We start from the raw sequence: 17,087 nt of genomic DNA, 5'->3' as shown, positions 1-17,087 counted from the left end.
CTTGGTTTCCGGCGACAGCCTCCTAACTGGTCCCTCGCTCACACCTTGCCCCTGCCAACCTCTTCCCAACATGGCACCCAAAGGCTCGCATCGCTCCCCTTCAGAACTGCACACAGAGTGGCCCATCAGGTCCTGTATGATCTGCCCCATCATCTCTCCCTGCCTCATGCCCTCCTAGCCAGCCACTCTGGCCTCCTTGGGGTTCCCCACACCCTCTGGGCGCACTCCGGCCCCAGGATCTTTGCACCTATCACTCCCTCCGTCTTAAACACTCTTCCCATAGATGGCAGTGCGGCACCCCGCCTCTCCCCCTCTCCCAGCAGCTGGTCGCTCAAACGTCACCTTCATGGGGAGGACTTCCTGAGAGCACCCAGGAAGACTGCAACCTGTCTCAACTGGGAAGTGTGTCACCTCCTTTCTCATTTATTTTTCTACAGAACACCTTCTAATACACCTAATTTATTTATTTATAAGCGTATTGTCTCTTTCGGCCCTGGAACGCCAGAAAAAAAAAAACAACAGAAATTTGTGCTTTTCTGGGTCCCCACTGCCCACCCACCCCTGGAACAGTACCTCATGTCTGACACTGGCACTCAATAAACACTGTTCACTGAACAAAGCAGCTGTAACTCGGGCTCCACCTTCTCCACGTGGAGAAATTACATGAGAGTGGATCCCGGCTAAACTGGAACACAGCACGAGACTGTGGTTTTCTCCCACGGCCCAGCCCTTCTAGATAAAACATTAGTTGTCTTCTTCTCAAACATGTTTGCAACACCGGTGCCCAAGGCTGGGAAACTCAAACACCTGTCCCTCCAGAAGACAGGGAGGTCTTACCTCAATTTTCAGGCTGTCATGTTCCACCGTAAAGTCACGTCTGGAAGGAGCAACATCAAAGGTAATCCTCTCCCCTCTATAGAAGGGAATCTAAAAGGAAGGGTCTGTCCGTTACTCAGAGCCCACAATATGATTCAATAGTAATAATCGACCCAGCAGGCCACAAACGACAAGGGGTTCGAGGCGAGCCCAGCGAAACTATTAATCGTAACTGCTGCTGATCGTAAAAGAGGAAGGCCCAAACTTTTTGCAGCCACTACTGAAGGGTCAGTCTCATCCTAAATAACTACACTAAAAATGGTCACACAACTGCAGGCCAATCATTTATTCCTCTTAATGCTCAAATGGCATTGACTCTTGCTGTGTCTTAAGTGTCTGAAACATACAGAAAACCCCAATCTCCACTCACCACAGTATAGCCCCCACTTGGCAAGGAATAGAAGGAGAACGAGCCATCTTCTTTGGAGACTGCGTAGCACAAATACACGAGGCTCTCATCTTGGGGCTGGAAGCCAGGCACCGGTGAGATGTTGCAGCCCAAGACATCCTATGTCAAGGGTGGGGAAAAGAAAAGGACATCCTTTTTCATTCGTATGTTCTGATTACTATCAAAGAGTCACGCTTCAGGAAAATTCTTGCAAGTTTTACATCACAAAATACAGATTTCTGAACAAGGCATAGTAGTGGAGATAAAGCAAATGACAACTTCTACACTCCAGTTTGAGAAGTTAAAAACTGGCACAGACTCCTTGGGGGAAAAAATGACGTCACTGTCCTTCGCTACAACGGGTCGCCATTCTGCAGACAAGAAAGTGGAGCTCAGGAAGGGCAAGTGGCTGACCCACTCAGAGAATAAGACGCAGAGCTAGCATCTGTCTGCATCTGGGTCTGACTGTGCTCGTTCCACCACAGTCCACTCCCATCACAGACATCCAGTTCCTTGTGAGTCAACCAAGAAACGCAATGCTCTTCAACGCTGAGACGAGACATCCCCCCGACTGGCGTTTCAACAGTGTGTTCTCAGTCGGCAAGCACCCTTCCTCCCAAACCCCATCCTCCACCTAGTCTGTTCTCCACTGTTCTTTACTTACCTCTTTGGAAACCACAGAGGAAAAAAGAAGAAACTTCACCCCTTTCATGGGCTCTCCATCGCTGCGGACAGAGCCAGACACGTTGTAGCCGGCCACGATGAGGGGGCTGGCGGCGTTGGCATTGGAGTTGGTTACCCGCACAGTGGTGCTTGCCTACAGAAGAAGGGGACTTTACCTTCCCGAACAACAAACCCTCACAGAGTGTTAAACAACCACGAAGACATGCTTCAGCTAAAATATGAACACAGAAAATTGGGAATGTAGCAGGATCAGAGCCACATGTTTGCGAGCCACATGAACCGAAAGGAAATGTGGCAAAATGTCAACCACCAGGATGACTTCCTTTGCACAGCTGACATTTTACCTCTGTTACACTTTTCCACCTTCCAAATTTTCTACCTGTGTTACCACTCCTTGACACTGTTTGATCTGCTGTGATTTTTGAAAATGAGTGTGCTTTATTTTTTTCCATGGTTAACAGTGTGTATGCATGAAATTTTAAAGCTGTCAAAGCAAAGTTTATAGAGAAGAAAGTGCACACGTCTAGGGCACAGTGCAGTGATCTTCACAAACTGAACACGGCCTGTAACCAGCAACCAGAAGCCCCCTCACGCTCATTTCCAGGTACCAGCTGCCCAGGACAAGCCCCACACTTTCAACAGTATGCCCCACTTGGGAACACAATCTTATATTAATAGACTCAAATCCCCTTATCCATACGATTAACAATATAAGACTTAAAATTTCTTTGAATTGTAATGTATAAGCCATGAGTTTTAAATAAAACATTTTTAACCCCCTGAATATCCACAGTTATGAATAGTACACGGTTAAGTTGATATACGAAACCGTCCCATCAATTATAAATGCTTAAAACCATAGAGGAAAAACTGAGATAACGAGTCTAATAGCTCCTTAACAAGAAGGAAACACAGCCTCAAAACCAACATACAAGTTAATGTCTCAGAATGTCCTTTAAACCTTATCTCAATTTGTTTTCTTATAGTGATTACAAATCCTCACCTGGTCTGTTTCTTCCTTTTTTTGATCTTTTATCATAAACTATTTCTGTCCAACACTACTCTGAAAAACACCTGTACACACTCAAACCAGCTAAAAAAAGAAAAGCAGAAGTACCACTCGGGAGCCTTGTGTACCTCGACCTCCTTTCCTGCCTCCCTCTGTAGATGTCAGTTTCATAATGAATACGGTGTTCGCCACTCCCATGCATGTCCTCGTACCTTTTTCTACATAGGACTCTGTAAGTGCAAGTACCCTGAGTGTTTTTAATTACTGCAGAAACATCGTGTCTCTTTACCTTTGGCAACTTGCTTTTTTCCCTCAACTTTATGTTTTTAAATGTACTCCTACCGATCTGTGGAGCTCTGGTTCACTCATTCTTGCTGTCCTACAGGCTTCTGTGTGACGAAACCCCACGCGACTCTCCACCTAATGGGCATTTAGGTTGTTTGCAATATTTTGTTCGTACAAACAAAACTGCCATGGACATTCCTTCACCTTCTCCTTGGGCGCACGTACAAGTGTTTCTAGAATGTTAAATATATTTATAGGTTGCTGTTTCAGACTAGAAAAAGAACAACAAATAAATCTCATCGGGTCCTTCTGGTGTTGATTCAGCTTAAAATAGCTACAGTTAATAACAGACCTATTTCACAGCAGGAAGACAATATTGTCACCTAAAACCAAAAACAACAGAAGGAACATCTGCTACAATGAGTTTTATCTTATAAATACCAGTGAACCAATCAACAGCACTGTCTTTTTCTCATCTACTTCCAGAGAAACCATAAACCCATTTTACATCCTGAACGGGAACCCCTATGCTTGTTCCCAAACCTGAACACTGTCGGAACAGCCGTCGACACACTCACCTCTTTCAATGCCCAGGTTGGATGAGTTGCAAGAATTTCATAATCTCCAGGAAGAACTTTAAAAAATGCAAACCTAAGAAATACAAAATACCTATTAACTTTCTCTCAACAGCCTGAGTGTTCTAATTAATGGCTAATATTGGAAGCATTAGAAAATAAGGTCTGGATTATCACCAACTTGCCATTAGTTGGTTAAATGAGCATAAACAAAATTCAGTCCTTCACTGTACAAATCCACATTGGAGAGTACTTATTAAGTACCTACTGTGTACAAGAACAGGTGTTCCATGCACTGACAGGAAGGAGGTTTTATGTTTCCCTCAACCCCAAGGATATCTGACCTTAAAAACCAGTCACTGTGGTTCAGTAGGGATTAGTCATAGAACATTCAAGTGCGTTTTGGCAGAGGTGATAGGCATGAACAGGCAAAGAGAAGAGAAGGAAGTATGCAGAGGACCAGAGATGGGAAGGGAAGCGTCCTGTGTGAAGAAGAGAGAACAGAGCTGACAGCCCGAGGTCTGTACTAACGCAAGATGCTGCTAATGGTGTGGGCAGGGAAAATGATAACAAACTTTGAAACCAATACAGAAGAGATGAGATCCTTTACCAGAAACAAATACAGTGTGAGCCATTCTGGGCTCTTGCACAAACTACGATGACCAAACCAGACTCAAGTGAAAACCAGTTAAGTAACTATGGGCAAATCAAGACCAGAATGACAGAAGCTAAGGCTGGAAACCCTGGCCCCAGGATTCTGATACACTTAACCCTTCAAATGTGCGAGCACCAGACAACAGGAGGGCTAATTCTAGTGAAATGGACACAAAAAAATCCACCTAATTTCTTCTTCTGTGGTGGTATCGTATAAAGTATTGCCTGTCATAACTGGACACAGCTTGGAAATCACTTTGCTACAGTAAAATTGAAATTACTATGGGATTTTGGCCTTCGTGCATGTTATGATCATTGTTTTAGTCTGTGCCGATGAAGGAGATTCAACAAGATCAAGTTCCTTTGCCCAGTGAGGTCAACAGCAAACTGCTGCTAGCCTAGAGAAAATGGAAGCCCTGTGTTCCTCCTGCAGGCATCCATCAAGCAGAACTAAATGGTATCCCCACACTGAAAAAGAATTTCAACAGTCCTCATTGAAAAACTGGATAGCCTACTGACAGACTCATTATAAACTTCTAATTTGCAGTTAAGTCAGCTTTGTATATTGAAGGAGTAATGATTTGAATGCTTTCAAAATTATCAGTTGGAACTACTCTGAATTAATCTTGGCACATCTGTTAACACTTACAACTCAACGATATAAATCCATTAAATAAATACTTTAAATCTGACTCAACAAGGTTAATTAAATAGTTGTCAGTTCCCGCTACAAAATAATTTTGATGTAATAGTGATAATATGATTTTTGAAAAATCACAACTGAGGGGTTCCTGGGTGGCTCAGTTTGTTAAGTGTCTGACTTTTGATTTTGGCTCAGGTCCTGATCTCAGGGTTGTGAGATCAAGTCCTACATTGGGCTCTGTGGTGGGCATGGAACCCACTTGGGATTCTCTCTCTCCCTCTGGCCGCCGCCACCCCCAATGCATGCATGTGGGAAAATTTTTAAATTCTAAATTTTAAAATTAAAAAAATCATAATTGAGCAAATCTATATTGAGCTAACACTATTAAGCACATACTCCAGGCTAGGCAGTTTGAAATAATGTTAATTTAATCTTCCTATTAACCTTAAGAGGGTGGGTTCCACCATCATCATCATTTTTAAAGACCAAAACTGAGGCCCAAAGGTGTTAAGTAATTTGTCCCAGGTCAAACCCGATTCAGTGGGGGAACCAGGATTCAAACCCAAGTTTCCAGGTTCCAGAGCCAAACCCAACTGTTAAATGTGGGCCTACTATGTGCCAGGCTCTGCAGTAAGTGCTGTATAGACATTAACTCGTGTTTAATCATCCCGTCGCCGAGAGAGCCAAGGGCTCAGATGGCTTCCATTTTACAGATGAACAGCTGAGGCATTGAAAGCCATGAACTTGTCTGTAGTTAAGAGGCGAAATAAGGACTTGAACGCAGGTCTCCCAGGCCCAATCACTGGCTCCCTCCCTCCCCTGAGCTGTGAGGCAACATGACACCATCAAGACTCACTTTCCACCAGGCTGTGTCACTGTGGACTGGATCTTGGCTTCAGTCCCCGTATTTCTCAGGGACACCTGAACTCCGGCAGGGCCCAGGGGCTGCCCTTTGCTGAGAACCTGCCAAGGAGAAGGAGGTCAGGACCCAAACCAGCAGCAAAGTTCTCCTCCTAGCAGCACATTCCGTTCATGTTCCCTACATGGAGCTTGTACCCTTCTTTGGGTCAAGACTCCCTTGCAAAGAGTAGACAGATTATGGATACCCTTCCCAGGCACTGCTGAGGGGCTAAGTGACAGAAAAACACTTCATTTCACCGAATCTAGGACACTAACAGCTAAAGATGCACCATTATTTTATAAGTGACAGAGAAAGAAAAATAACCCATGATCCTCCTCACTAGCAAGCAACTCACACATCAAGGCAGGATCACCTTGCCTCTCCAAGAATGGGCACCTCACTCTCAGTGTAGAGGCAGAGGAGAAATGAACCACCATGAAGAAAAGAACAGCAAGGCAATTTACACACGTCAACCCTGGTGCCAGATGGAAGGAGGAACAAGAACTCCCCTGAGAATCTGAACTTGGAGCTGCCATTCACACAGGTTACCCCTCTACATTCACACCATCAAGGGGGCCCAAAAAACTCTTGGGACAATCTAGTTCACTGCAACAGCTCCTGGGAGAGCGGTGGAAGCAAATGCAAACCCTATTTGCAAGAGGCCGGCTTCATCCCCCAACACTGATTACAAGTTGCCCCGAGTCCCAGGGCTCAGGACTGCACCCCTATACAAGGCTACCCTTGGCAGTTAGCCACCCAGCCTTCACAGGGCATGACAAGTAACCTAGATCTGGCCCCAAGAAACACCCACTGCCTTTTACACAAAATTTTACCCCTTCTCAGACCCCCCTGAAGCTTATCTATGTATGATCCCTTGTGGGCTCAGAGTCCCATGTTAAAAGAGTCCTACTTTTTTAAAGGTAGGAGAAGACTCAGTACATAATACAGAGAAAATATAAAAAATAACAATGTTCTTGGGGCGCCTGGGTGGCTCAGTCGGTTAAGCGGCTGCCTTTGGCTCAAGTCATGATCCCAGGGTCCTGGGATTGAGCCCCACGTCAGGCTCTCTGCTCAGCGGTGAGCCTGTTTCTCCCTCTCCCTCTGCCTGCCTCTCTGCCTACTTGTGTTCTGTCAAATAAATAAATAAAATCTTTAAAAACAAATAAACAAACAAAAACAAAAACGAAAAACAATGTTCTGAAGCCAAACCTTCCCGTTCACAGAGAATCCGGTGAACACAAAGTTGATGTCCCCGCCCTTTGTGCAGATGTCATTGACACCATCCACGTAGAGCTCCACGTTTGTCGGCTCTGAGAAATGACAGTGGGAGGGGAGGGAACAGGGGACAAGACACAAGAGCCAGTTTAGTTCTGAGACAAGGTGAACCTGTGTAGGCAAAACACCTTTTCTTGGTTAACTTTCATTTTCTTTATTTTTGAGCACTTAATACACTCGCATGATTTAAAATCCAAAGGTACGCAGGGAAATCTCCCTTCTACCTCCTCCCCTGGACACCCAGACTCCTGCCCCAGAATGAAACAGGGTGTGGAGGATAATTTGCTTTTATAACAGTCTTGTGGCTGAGCTGTAGCTCAGAGTCCCATTGAAAATGCAGTAAGCACCAAACTGTTTTACTTGTTGGATGCTTATGCTCCTCACACCTACTTTAACAGGTTGGTAATGAGATTTACAACGGACTGATGATCAAAGTGACACATGGAAAGGTTACAAAACGACATGCCCCCCTCCAAGTCGCAGAGCTTGTGAATGATGGAATCCCAGTTCAACCTCCAAAAGCCTGGCTCCAAATGGCCCTTGACCAAATGCAGGAGCTCAGCCACATTAAACCAAGACCACAGACTCTAATGCCCACAGGAACCAAGATGGGGACAGGCCACATGGGGACTATGGTGAACGGGAAAGGGGACACCACTGCTCAGCTTTTGCCAAATGTCAACCTTTTGAAGAAAAAACAGACATCTGGATTTTATGTGCCATCTCCTGATTTTTTAATATTAGCAACTAATTCACTTTGTCTAAAAAAAAACTGAAGAGGTCATCATAATAAGGGTTAAGGCTTTTTATTTTATTTATTTATTTTTTAAAGATTTTATTTATTTATTTGAAAGAGAGACAGTGAGAGAGAGCATGAGCGAGGAGAAGGTCAGAGGGAGAAGCAGACTCCCCATGGAGCTGGGAGTCCGATGCGGGACTCGATCCTGGGACTCCAGGATCATGACCTGAGCCGAAGGCAGTCGTCCAACCAACTGAGCCACCCAGGCGTCCCAGGGCTAAGGCTTTTTAAAGGTTAAGGCTTTTTAAAGGTAGAGTGATAAGTAAAGAAAAAATGGGAAAGCCAAGAGAACTTCAGGGAAATGAAAAATTACACACACACACACACACACACGGAAAGACACCAATAAAAAAAAAATGCACATAAGACTTGAGCAGACACCTCACAAAGTGGCTATCCAACTGGCCAGTAAATATATTTTAAAAAGTGTTCAAGGGGCGCCTGGGTGGCTCAGTGGGTTTAAGCCTCTGCCTTCAGCTCGGGTCATGATGCCATAGTCGGGCTCTCTGCTCTGCGGGGAGCCTGCTTTCTTCTTTCTCTCTCTGCCTACTTGTGATCTCTGTCTGTCAAATAAATAAATTTTAAAAAACTTAAAAAAAAAAGGGGGGGTTCAATCTCATTGACCATCAAGCAAATGCAAATCATGAGATACCACCACATTACCAAGGGCCAGTGAGGCTGTGGGGCACCTAGAAGGCTTCCACATGGCTCTGAGAGCAGAATTTGCTACATCTGCCTTAGATATTTAAGACTATCTCCTAGAGCTGGGCATCTAAATGCTCTCTTGCCCAGCAATCTCCCTCCTGGGACAGACCCAAGAGAAATGCAAACACACAAAACCACGAACCGAAAGACAGGAACAAGGAAATTCGCAGGACCACCACCCTTAGTGGCCAATGTCGAGAAGCGGCCCAAATGTCCATCAAGAGAAGTGGGGAGATCCCTTTATACTCATTCAGTGATCGAATGAGCTAACTAAAGCCACACACGTGATACAGATAGATGAATGTCACTAACAATGGCAAGAGAAAAAAACCAGACACGAAAATGTACCCCTTTCGAATCCTCAAGGGAATCAAAATAGACAGAACTCGGGGCGCCTGGGTGCCTCAGTGGGTTAAGCCGCTGCCTTCGGCTCAGGTCATGATCTCAGGGTCATGGGATCGAGCCCCGCATTGGGCTCTCTGCTCAGCAGGGAGCCTGCTTCCCTCTCTCTCTCTCTCTGCCTGCCTCTCTGCCTACTTGTGCTCTCTGTCTGTCAAATAAATAAAATAAAATAAATAAATAAAATCTTTAAAAAAAAAAAATAGAACTCATCCAGAACTTCCGGAGGTGGGGGCAGTGATCACCTGCAGGGTGGGGCAGAGCGGTTAGGAAGCGCCTGCGATGGGGCCCTACTGGGTACTGGTTCTACCTCGTGATCTGGGTAGAGGTTACATGGGCGCATTCACTTGGGGAACATTCAAGGGATACCCATACGACAAGTACACTTTTCTGAAAACAGAATTCAATAAAAAAGCTTCTCAAGAGAAAAAACACTGGCAGGGGGGAGGGGGCTCAAAGAAATTCCTCCCACAGGCCAGGGATGATCCGCAACCTCCCCTTTAGTGCTGTCTTGGGTTTCCTTCCCCTCCTGCTTTTTAGAACACAGAGGTCAGGAGCCACCTCTGATGAAGAGGATTTCCTGCACGGAGCCAGATGAGCTGACCTGAGATTCACTTGGGCCTTCTTGATGGCAGGGACTCAGTTCCTCCTCCTCTAACTCACAAGCCTGACACAAACTAGCATGCCCTCCCACCCTCCCCCCCAGCTACAGAACGGGGATCACGCACATCTACTCTCTTCGGAAACGTCAGCCGTGACAGAGCAGAACTCTCTCTTCTTCTGTCAAGCCCATTCCCACATCTCTGGCTCTGCTAAAAGCCAGATACATCAGAAAAGTTTTGAGCTTTTGTTCGTCTGGGTGCAGAATGCTTTCAAGTATTTATTCATTGCTAACTGTGTGCCAGTCTTCCCCAGCATCGTAAATATTCTGGCCCATTAATCCTCCAAGTTAGGCTGGGAGGCGCCACCACCATGCTCCTGACTCCCTAGCAAGAAGGCTGGACACCGACCCAGGAGGAAGTAACTTGTCCAAGGTCGTTGCAGAACCAGTAATACCCAAGGTTGCCAGACCTGATCTCTTTTGTGAAGCAGATCTGGATTTTCATGTGAAATTTCACAGTGTTTAATATTATGGCCCTAAAAGGCACCAAGGGGTCTAAGAGGCCATCCTGGGACAGGAAAGACATCCCCGCTCCTGACCTCTAGATACGGTTCTGCCGCCACTTTCTGAATGGAACTACTAAAACAGCTTCCTGAGAGGGGTTTGGGAAAAGATGCCTATTTTATGAAAGAGGACAGAAAACCCTAGGGCAGGTCCAAGATAAATCCAATCTACTCTAAAGTAATGAGAAAAGAGGAAAAAAGCCCTGTTCCGCACTAGAAATGAAGCCTTAATATTTTAACAGTGTCTGCACTCCGCCAATTTAAATTAATATTCGGCATATAATCTGATCCTGGACAGAGTACATCTGGTTATTTCGTTCACTTACCAAAACTCCACCCTAGGGGAGGCTCAATCTTCAGAATGAAATCTCCCTAAGGGGGGGGAAGAGAGATAGAGGAATGAAAACTGATGACCTCTCAGCTAGATTAACAGAGTTCAGTGCTTCTGTTTAATCTAGCATTTTTCCACCTGCAATGAAATTCTAAGCACATGTTCCAAGTAGCTGTTGGCTCGGTGATGGCCTTCAGATGCCGAGAGCCGAGGCTGGATGCCCAGGAGGGCCCACCCGACCAATCGGAAGATACCAACCCAGTGCCCAAGGAAAAGCTCTAAAGGGACGATACCCAGCCACCCATTGTCTTCTGATACCAGGCGTACTACTAATGGAGTCTCCTATTAACCCCTTCTATGCCCAAGGCTGATAGCATCAGCAGGTATCCTTAGAAACGAAAGTCATTTCTTAAAACTGGATGTTATGCACACACCCTGCTTTTTTGAGGTTGACAGAAAGTTTAAAAAAAACAACAAAAAAAAAACACATATTTTAAGACCCTACTTCTAGAAGTCAGTCCTATGTATTGTGCCTAAAGATGTATGTTCAAGAATATTTACTGCTGTGTTGTCAGTAGTAATTTTTTTTAATTGGGAAAAGCCTCTGTGCCTACCAACAGAGAAGTGGTTACAGTTTTGATTTGATTCTGATGTGCTGTGTGGCCATTAATAAGAAGATAATCCATAGTGCTGATGTCGAAAGCTTATCAAGATGATCTCATAGGGAAAAAAATCAAATTGCAGAATAACTCCTACTGTTTAATTCCATCTGACATAAAAAACAAAATCAGAAGTATGTGGGCTTACCGATTATTTCTGCAACATGCTATAAATCTGTGTTTCCAAATAAAGAGTTGAGATGGGGAGAAGACACTGGGGGGTGGAGGGAGGGGGACCAGGGGGGAACGCAAGCAGGTAGGCATGGATACGTATCTTTGTACACGTGCACATATGTGTGCATGTTTACAACACAAAGAAAGCAGTCTTTTGGAATACACACCAAACTTTTATCAGTCATTACCACTACAGAAGGATGAGAAATTGGGGGGTAAAGGTTAAAATATACTTCTAAGGACCTTGTTTTGCACAAAGCTCATAAATTCATAGATCACTTGTATCAATTTTTTAAAGAATATTTTAAGCTGCTTGCAAACGTAACTCTACTAACTCAGTGTTTCTCAAGGTTAGCTCTGCTGACATCTGGTCTGTCCTTGCACCATGACAGGTAGCCCAGCTTCATTTCTGGCCTCTACTCACGAGATACTGTCACAATCCCCCAACCCCAAGCAGCAGTAACAACCAAAAATGTCTAGGCATTGCCAAGTATCGCTGAGAACCACTGTATTCAAACCAGTTTATATATTGTCTCCCTCAAAATCCGGCCAGAATTGTCAAAGTCCACTTGTAACTTATAAAAGAGACCAGCGTTTGCTCCTGTGGTATATCAAGGCTGTCTGGTTAGTGCAGTCCTATGGGCCACACTAACTCCTTCCCATCATAAACGATTACAAGAGTCTTTCTTACCTTATCATACAAGGGGATCATAAAGTAACCATTATTAGGGGCACAGTCTGTCTGGTATTTCAAAGTCCCATGCTTGGTATACAGCTTTATCTAGAAAGCAAGGAAAGAAGAGAAGTCATAAGAGAATTAGCTACGTATCTTACGCCAAATGCAGGGACAGAGAGAAAGACAAAGAGAAAGACAAAGTATCCTCAAAATACTGTGATCAGATATTGTTCTGCTAGAAACTATCTAAAGACTACCCCCCCAAAGTTGTATTTTTCAGTTTATGTTTAGAGGCTCTCTTTATGTTGTTCCTACCTATAACGAATTTTCCAATTCACCATTAATAAGGTACTTATTAAAATGCAATCTCCAAGCCCTACTTCTGTTTCTAAACTAGGTCAGGAGGGAGGGCCAAGGATCTGCATTATTAACCCCAAATGATTCCCAATAATCGGAAGTAACACTCGTAGAAACTTTGAATTTTCTCTTCTATTTTCATTCTTGGGCAAAAACAAATCCAAAGACATTTAGTACATATCTTCTCCAGATCTCTAAAGCTCTTGCATCCCAACACAATCTGTTACCCTTTTAAGATGTTCAAGCAAAGTCTGGGATTTCCATGTACTGTGTGACCTTGGGCAAGTCATTTAACCGCCTGAGGTCCAGTTTGTTCAGGGGTAAGAAAAGAACCACTCCCCTTCCTGGTGATTATACAGATTCTATGCCTATTAAGCACCTGGCAGAAAGGACGACTCAAAAAACAAAGAGTAGTATTCTTATTATTTGACTGTATTACCGTGTTGTATTACTATCATTTCTCTCTGCCTTCACTTTTCTCCGACAGCCCCAGGAAACTACAATGCAAAAAGCCTTGCAAGGTACCTTCTGAAACCACCTGTGCCCACACACTGAGAGGCAATCTAGGAGGTGACATGGGCGCCCATTAGAACCTAGGGACCTTGCCACTGCCAGTGGGCAGAGTCACTGAACACCTGACTTCAGATCAAAAACGGCACAGAAGCCACAGACAGACAGGTCTTGAAGGTGATAATTACCTTCTTTAGGAAACAGACCGTACTGGGCTCTGCTGTTTCTGTTCCAACCCCACTGTCCTACAGGAATAAAAACTGGGATCTGGAACAAGGCCAGGTGAAAGACCTAGTGGGGTGTGGAACCAATTTTTTACCAGATTTGCTGAGAATCTCAGCAACCAGATTTGTAGAACATACTGGCTTAATCCTTCACGGCAGCCCTTCAGCTACCAGAACTGGAGAGGCTCATATGTGCTTTCAGTCAGCCTTTGGGATCTTAGGCCCCCCCAGAGTCCCTTCTCTTTGGAATCTCCTAGCCTCTTCCCTTTTTCTCTTTCAAATCCCCTTCTCCTGCCCCACCATCGGTACCCTCCTAAAACAGAGCCCGGAGCTCCGTTAGGTTCTGTCCCATCTATCCTGACAAGTGACCTTCCTCTTCACAAGAGCTTTCTGGGTCACAGTCCCACTGGGCTGATAATCATGTACCCACATGGGGCTTTACAACTTAATAAAAAGACTTCTGCACAAATCTCTAGTGTAATTCCAAGAACTACCCGGTAAGGCAATCAGGGCAGCTGAAGACATTCCATTTAGAGAGGAAAAGGGAGTCCCCAAGGAAGGAATGGGGGAAGAATAAAAATACAGATTCCCAGCCCCTGAGATGTCAACAGAGATGTACTGGGTCAGGGTCTCTGGCATGAGAATCAAAGCCCTCAAAGAGCATCCTGGGGGGGTAGTGGTGGGGGGCGGTGAGAAGGAGTGGATTAGAACATTTGGGGCTCCGAGTTCTTGGACTAGAGAAGACTTTGCAGTCTCCAGGTTCTGGAATATGGGCTTCAGGAAATCTAAGTTTCAGGGGGTCTGTGTTTTGAGGATCTGGGGTCTGGGTCTTGCTGAGAGTGGATTGTAAGAGATCTGGGGCCTGGATTCTGGGGACGGAATCTACCATCCTGGATGTGGATTCTGGATGTCTGGAGTTTGAGTTCTGAAGAACCTGGTGCCCTGATTTGAGGGAGCCTTCGTTCTGAGTGACCTGATAAAAGTTATGAACCACCGACATCGTCACCAAAAATGTCCCTCACACCCCCTGCGCGCACACCTCCAAGCCCCCGACCCCACTCCGCAGCTGACCCCACGACAGGAACCTCCACCCCAGCGGAGTGGGACGGGGAGGGACGGGGCGGTGGAGAGCCCGCGGAAAGCGGAGCCTTCAAGGAGGAAAGGACTCCTAAAACTGGAGCAGGTGGCAACCGCCTGGCGGATGAGGCGAGGCCACCGCAGCCCGCACAGGTTGAGCGACTGGCCCACGGTCGCACGAGCTCCGGCCCGGGCCGCGGCGCGGGGCGCTCACCTCGATGAGCGAGTAGTTGATCTCCACGTCCGACTTGACGAAGCCCCCACAGCCCACCACGATGTCCTCAGAGCCGCGCGCCGGACCCACGACGCCCAGCAGCAGGACCACAGCGGCGGCCACCGCCACCGGCCCCGGCGGCCCCAAGCCCCCGCACGCCCGCATGGCCCGTTCTCTGCCGCCCGACCCGCCGCAGGCCTCCCAGTCCCGCCCCTTGCTCCTCGCGCGGCCCGCAGCTTCCTCCTCTGCCGCCGGCTGACAGCCCAGGCCCCGCCCCCTAGGCGCCGCGCTTGCGCGCTCCGGCTTCAAGCCCACCGCCCCGACAAATTAACTACGGCACAAGCTCAGCAACAAAACGAAATCATTGATGCCCTCTGGAGGCCTGGAGGACTCCGCGCACCGTCTGGCAGGTGCTGTCGCAAGGTCCCGGAGTACAGGCACAAACTCCAAAGTTGAATTATACTTTGAAAGTCAATATCGCTGAAACTGGAAATGACGAAAGACTGTTGATCGAAGTATGCAACAACGTTTCCGTATCTTTTTGGCACATACATTTCGCAGACGATATATAATCTCAAAAAACAAAAACAAAAACAAAAACCCGTTAGGAATTTAAGTCGGTGCATTTTCCTGTGATAAACGATCAATACTTTTTAAAAATCAAAATATAGGTCATTTAAGTCATCATAATGTTTAAAAAAGGGTATTTAAAACTTATTTTAATCTCATCTCTATTAACATTGGTATAAGAACAAATTTGAGGGTTTTCCTCCCATAAGCAAGAGATCCAAGCAGTTAATTTACTTTGCATTCTCTGTGACCTGAAGCATGAGTTGTCAGAAAATAAGTTCAAATCTCAGCATCCGGTGTTTTGTCCCAAGACCGAATGTATACTAGGACGAAAACTGAATTTAACTGCGAGTCACCACATCAAAATAGACAAAAATTGCTTTTCTGACCTAATATTGGAATTCTTCACTTTTGTCCCAAGAAAGAATCAAGTGCTTTATTTTGGTAGTTTTTAAATTTTGTTTCTACATGACCAGGTAAGAGAAAAACTTTCCCCCTGGAATTCACCATTGTGACTAAAACTTAAGCTATATACAATTATGCGTCACGGAGAGTTTAAACTATGCCACGGTCAAAACTTTCACAGTGGGTGCGATGGAATGATCCACCCACTGAAGATCTCAACCGTGAGCACATCTGATTTCAGTTTCTCACTCTGCATTCTCGAAATACAGTGGAATTCTCAACTCTTTGGTTATAAAGAGAAACTAGTTAAATTATTTTATTTATTTGGGTTATTTACGTATTTAGTTATTTCAGGGAGGGGGGCACAGAGGGAAAATGAGAGGGAAACGCTCAAGCTGACTCCATGCTCAGCGAGCAGCCCAGTATGAGGCTTAGTCTCATGACCCTGAGATCACGACCTGAGCCAAAATCAAGAGTCAGACACTTAATGCTTAACTGACTGAGCCACCCAGGCATTCTTAGGGTTTGTTATTCATAACTACAATTGAAACAGATGCCCTTTCTCCTCCCTAGCATGAATCCCTGGTTTGTCTTGGCAAATCCTCAGGGGGTTGAAAGCCACCAGTTAGGAAATGCTGGCCTTGGGGCACTTGTGTGGCTCAGTTGCTTGGGCGTCTGCCTTTGGCTGGGGTCATGATCCCAGGGTCTTGGGACGGAGCCCCACATGGGGCTTCTCCCTTTCCCTCTTCCATTCCCCTCACCCCTCGCTTGTGCTCTCTGGCTCTATCTCTCTGTCAAATAAATAAAATAAAATTTTTAAAACAAACAAACAAAAAACAAAAAAGGAAATGCTGGCCTGTGGAAACTTCTTACCTTACAAAATAGGAAACCAGCAGGTGGGGGAGGGGTCGTGAAGGGGCTTGTCTAGGGCTCTGCACACAGCCTTGTACTATTCAGAGGACTGGAAAGAAGGCTCTGGAATGCCTGAGTCCTGTTCTTGGCTCACCCAACTGATTTCCTCTGTGTTCTTCCTCACTTCATGAATATTCCCCCTCAAATTTCCACTGTTCCCCTCAAATTCATCTTTAAACATACAATAAAATAAAGCATTAGGACTGTGGCAATGCCATCTGGAGGCGGGATCACAGAGAGAGAGAGGGCTCAAGCCTCCTCCTAATTTCACCAGCTTCCTCCCAAATCACCTGAAATAAACAGACTAAACTTGTAAATGAAAACAGCGGACCTGCCACCCTCAGCTTCAAAACTGAGTTTGTCCTTTGCGTTCCTGCTCTTCCAGAAGACCCAGGCAGGAGGACAGCTGAAAGGCATACTGACTTGGACCCTAGACTAAGGTTAGGAAACCCCAAAAAGAAAGGGAGAACCTGCCCAGTGGAGGGCATACAGGAGGACAGGGGTGAACACCGTAGAGAAGGGACAGGGCAGAATGGGGAGTGCAGACTATGTTGTCTGAAAAAGCTGTCTTTTCATTTCTACCGCGAGAAGAATGCAATGCTTGTGGCAGAAAGAAAGACA

The 17,087-nt window shown here is 45.7% G+C and overlaps 1 protein-coding gene across 1 annotated transcript in view; it reads right to left on the bottom strand.

Annotated features, from left to right (window-relative positions):
• LOC122896121 (nodal modulator 1) overlaps window positions 1-14,781 on the bottom strand; it is a 55,132-nt gene extending 40,351 nt beyond the window's left edge. The window contains exons 1-9 of the mRNA XM_044234112.1: window positions 14,580-14,781; window positions 12,213-12,302; window positions 10,684-10,729; window positions 7,225-7,325; window positions 5,971-6,077; window positions 3,821-3,893; window positions 1,929-2,081; window positions 1,247-1,384; window positions 838-927 (exon numbers count right to left, since the gene is read on the bottom strand). Of these exons, the coding sequence (XP_044090047.1) occupies window positions 838-927; window positions 1,247-1,384; window positions 1,929-2,081; window positions 3,821-3,893; window positions 5,971-6,077; window positions 7,225-7,325; window positions 10,684-10,729; window positions 12,213-12,302; window positions 14,580-14,744 (963 nt within the window). The 5' untranslated portion in view covers window positions 14,745-14,781. The remainder of the gene's footprint in view (window positions 1-837; window positions 928-1,246; window positions 1,385-1,928; window positions 2,082-3,820; window positions 3,894-5,970; window positions 6,078-7,224; window positions 7,326-10,683; window positions 10,730-12,212; window positions 12,303-14,579) is intronic.
• Window positions 14,782-17,087: the final 2,306 nt, after the last annotated feature.

The sequence above is a fragment of the Neovison vison genome, chromosome 14, assembly GCF_020171115.1.
Source record: "Neovison vison isolate M4711 chromosome 14, ASM_NN_V1, whole genome shotgun sequence".
NCBI classification, from domain to species: Eukaryota; Metazoa; Chordata; class Mammalia; order Carnivora; family Mustelidae; genus Neogale; species Neogale vison.
This window is presented reverse-complemented; position numbering and strand designations above follow the sequence as displayed.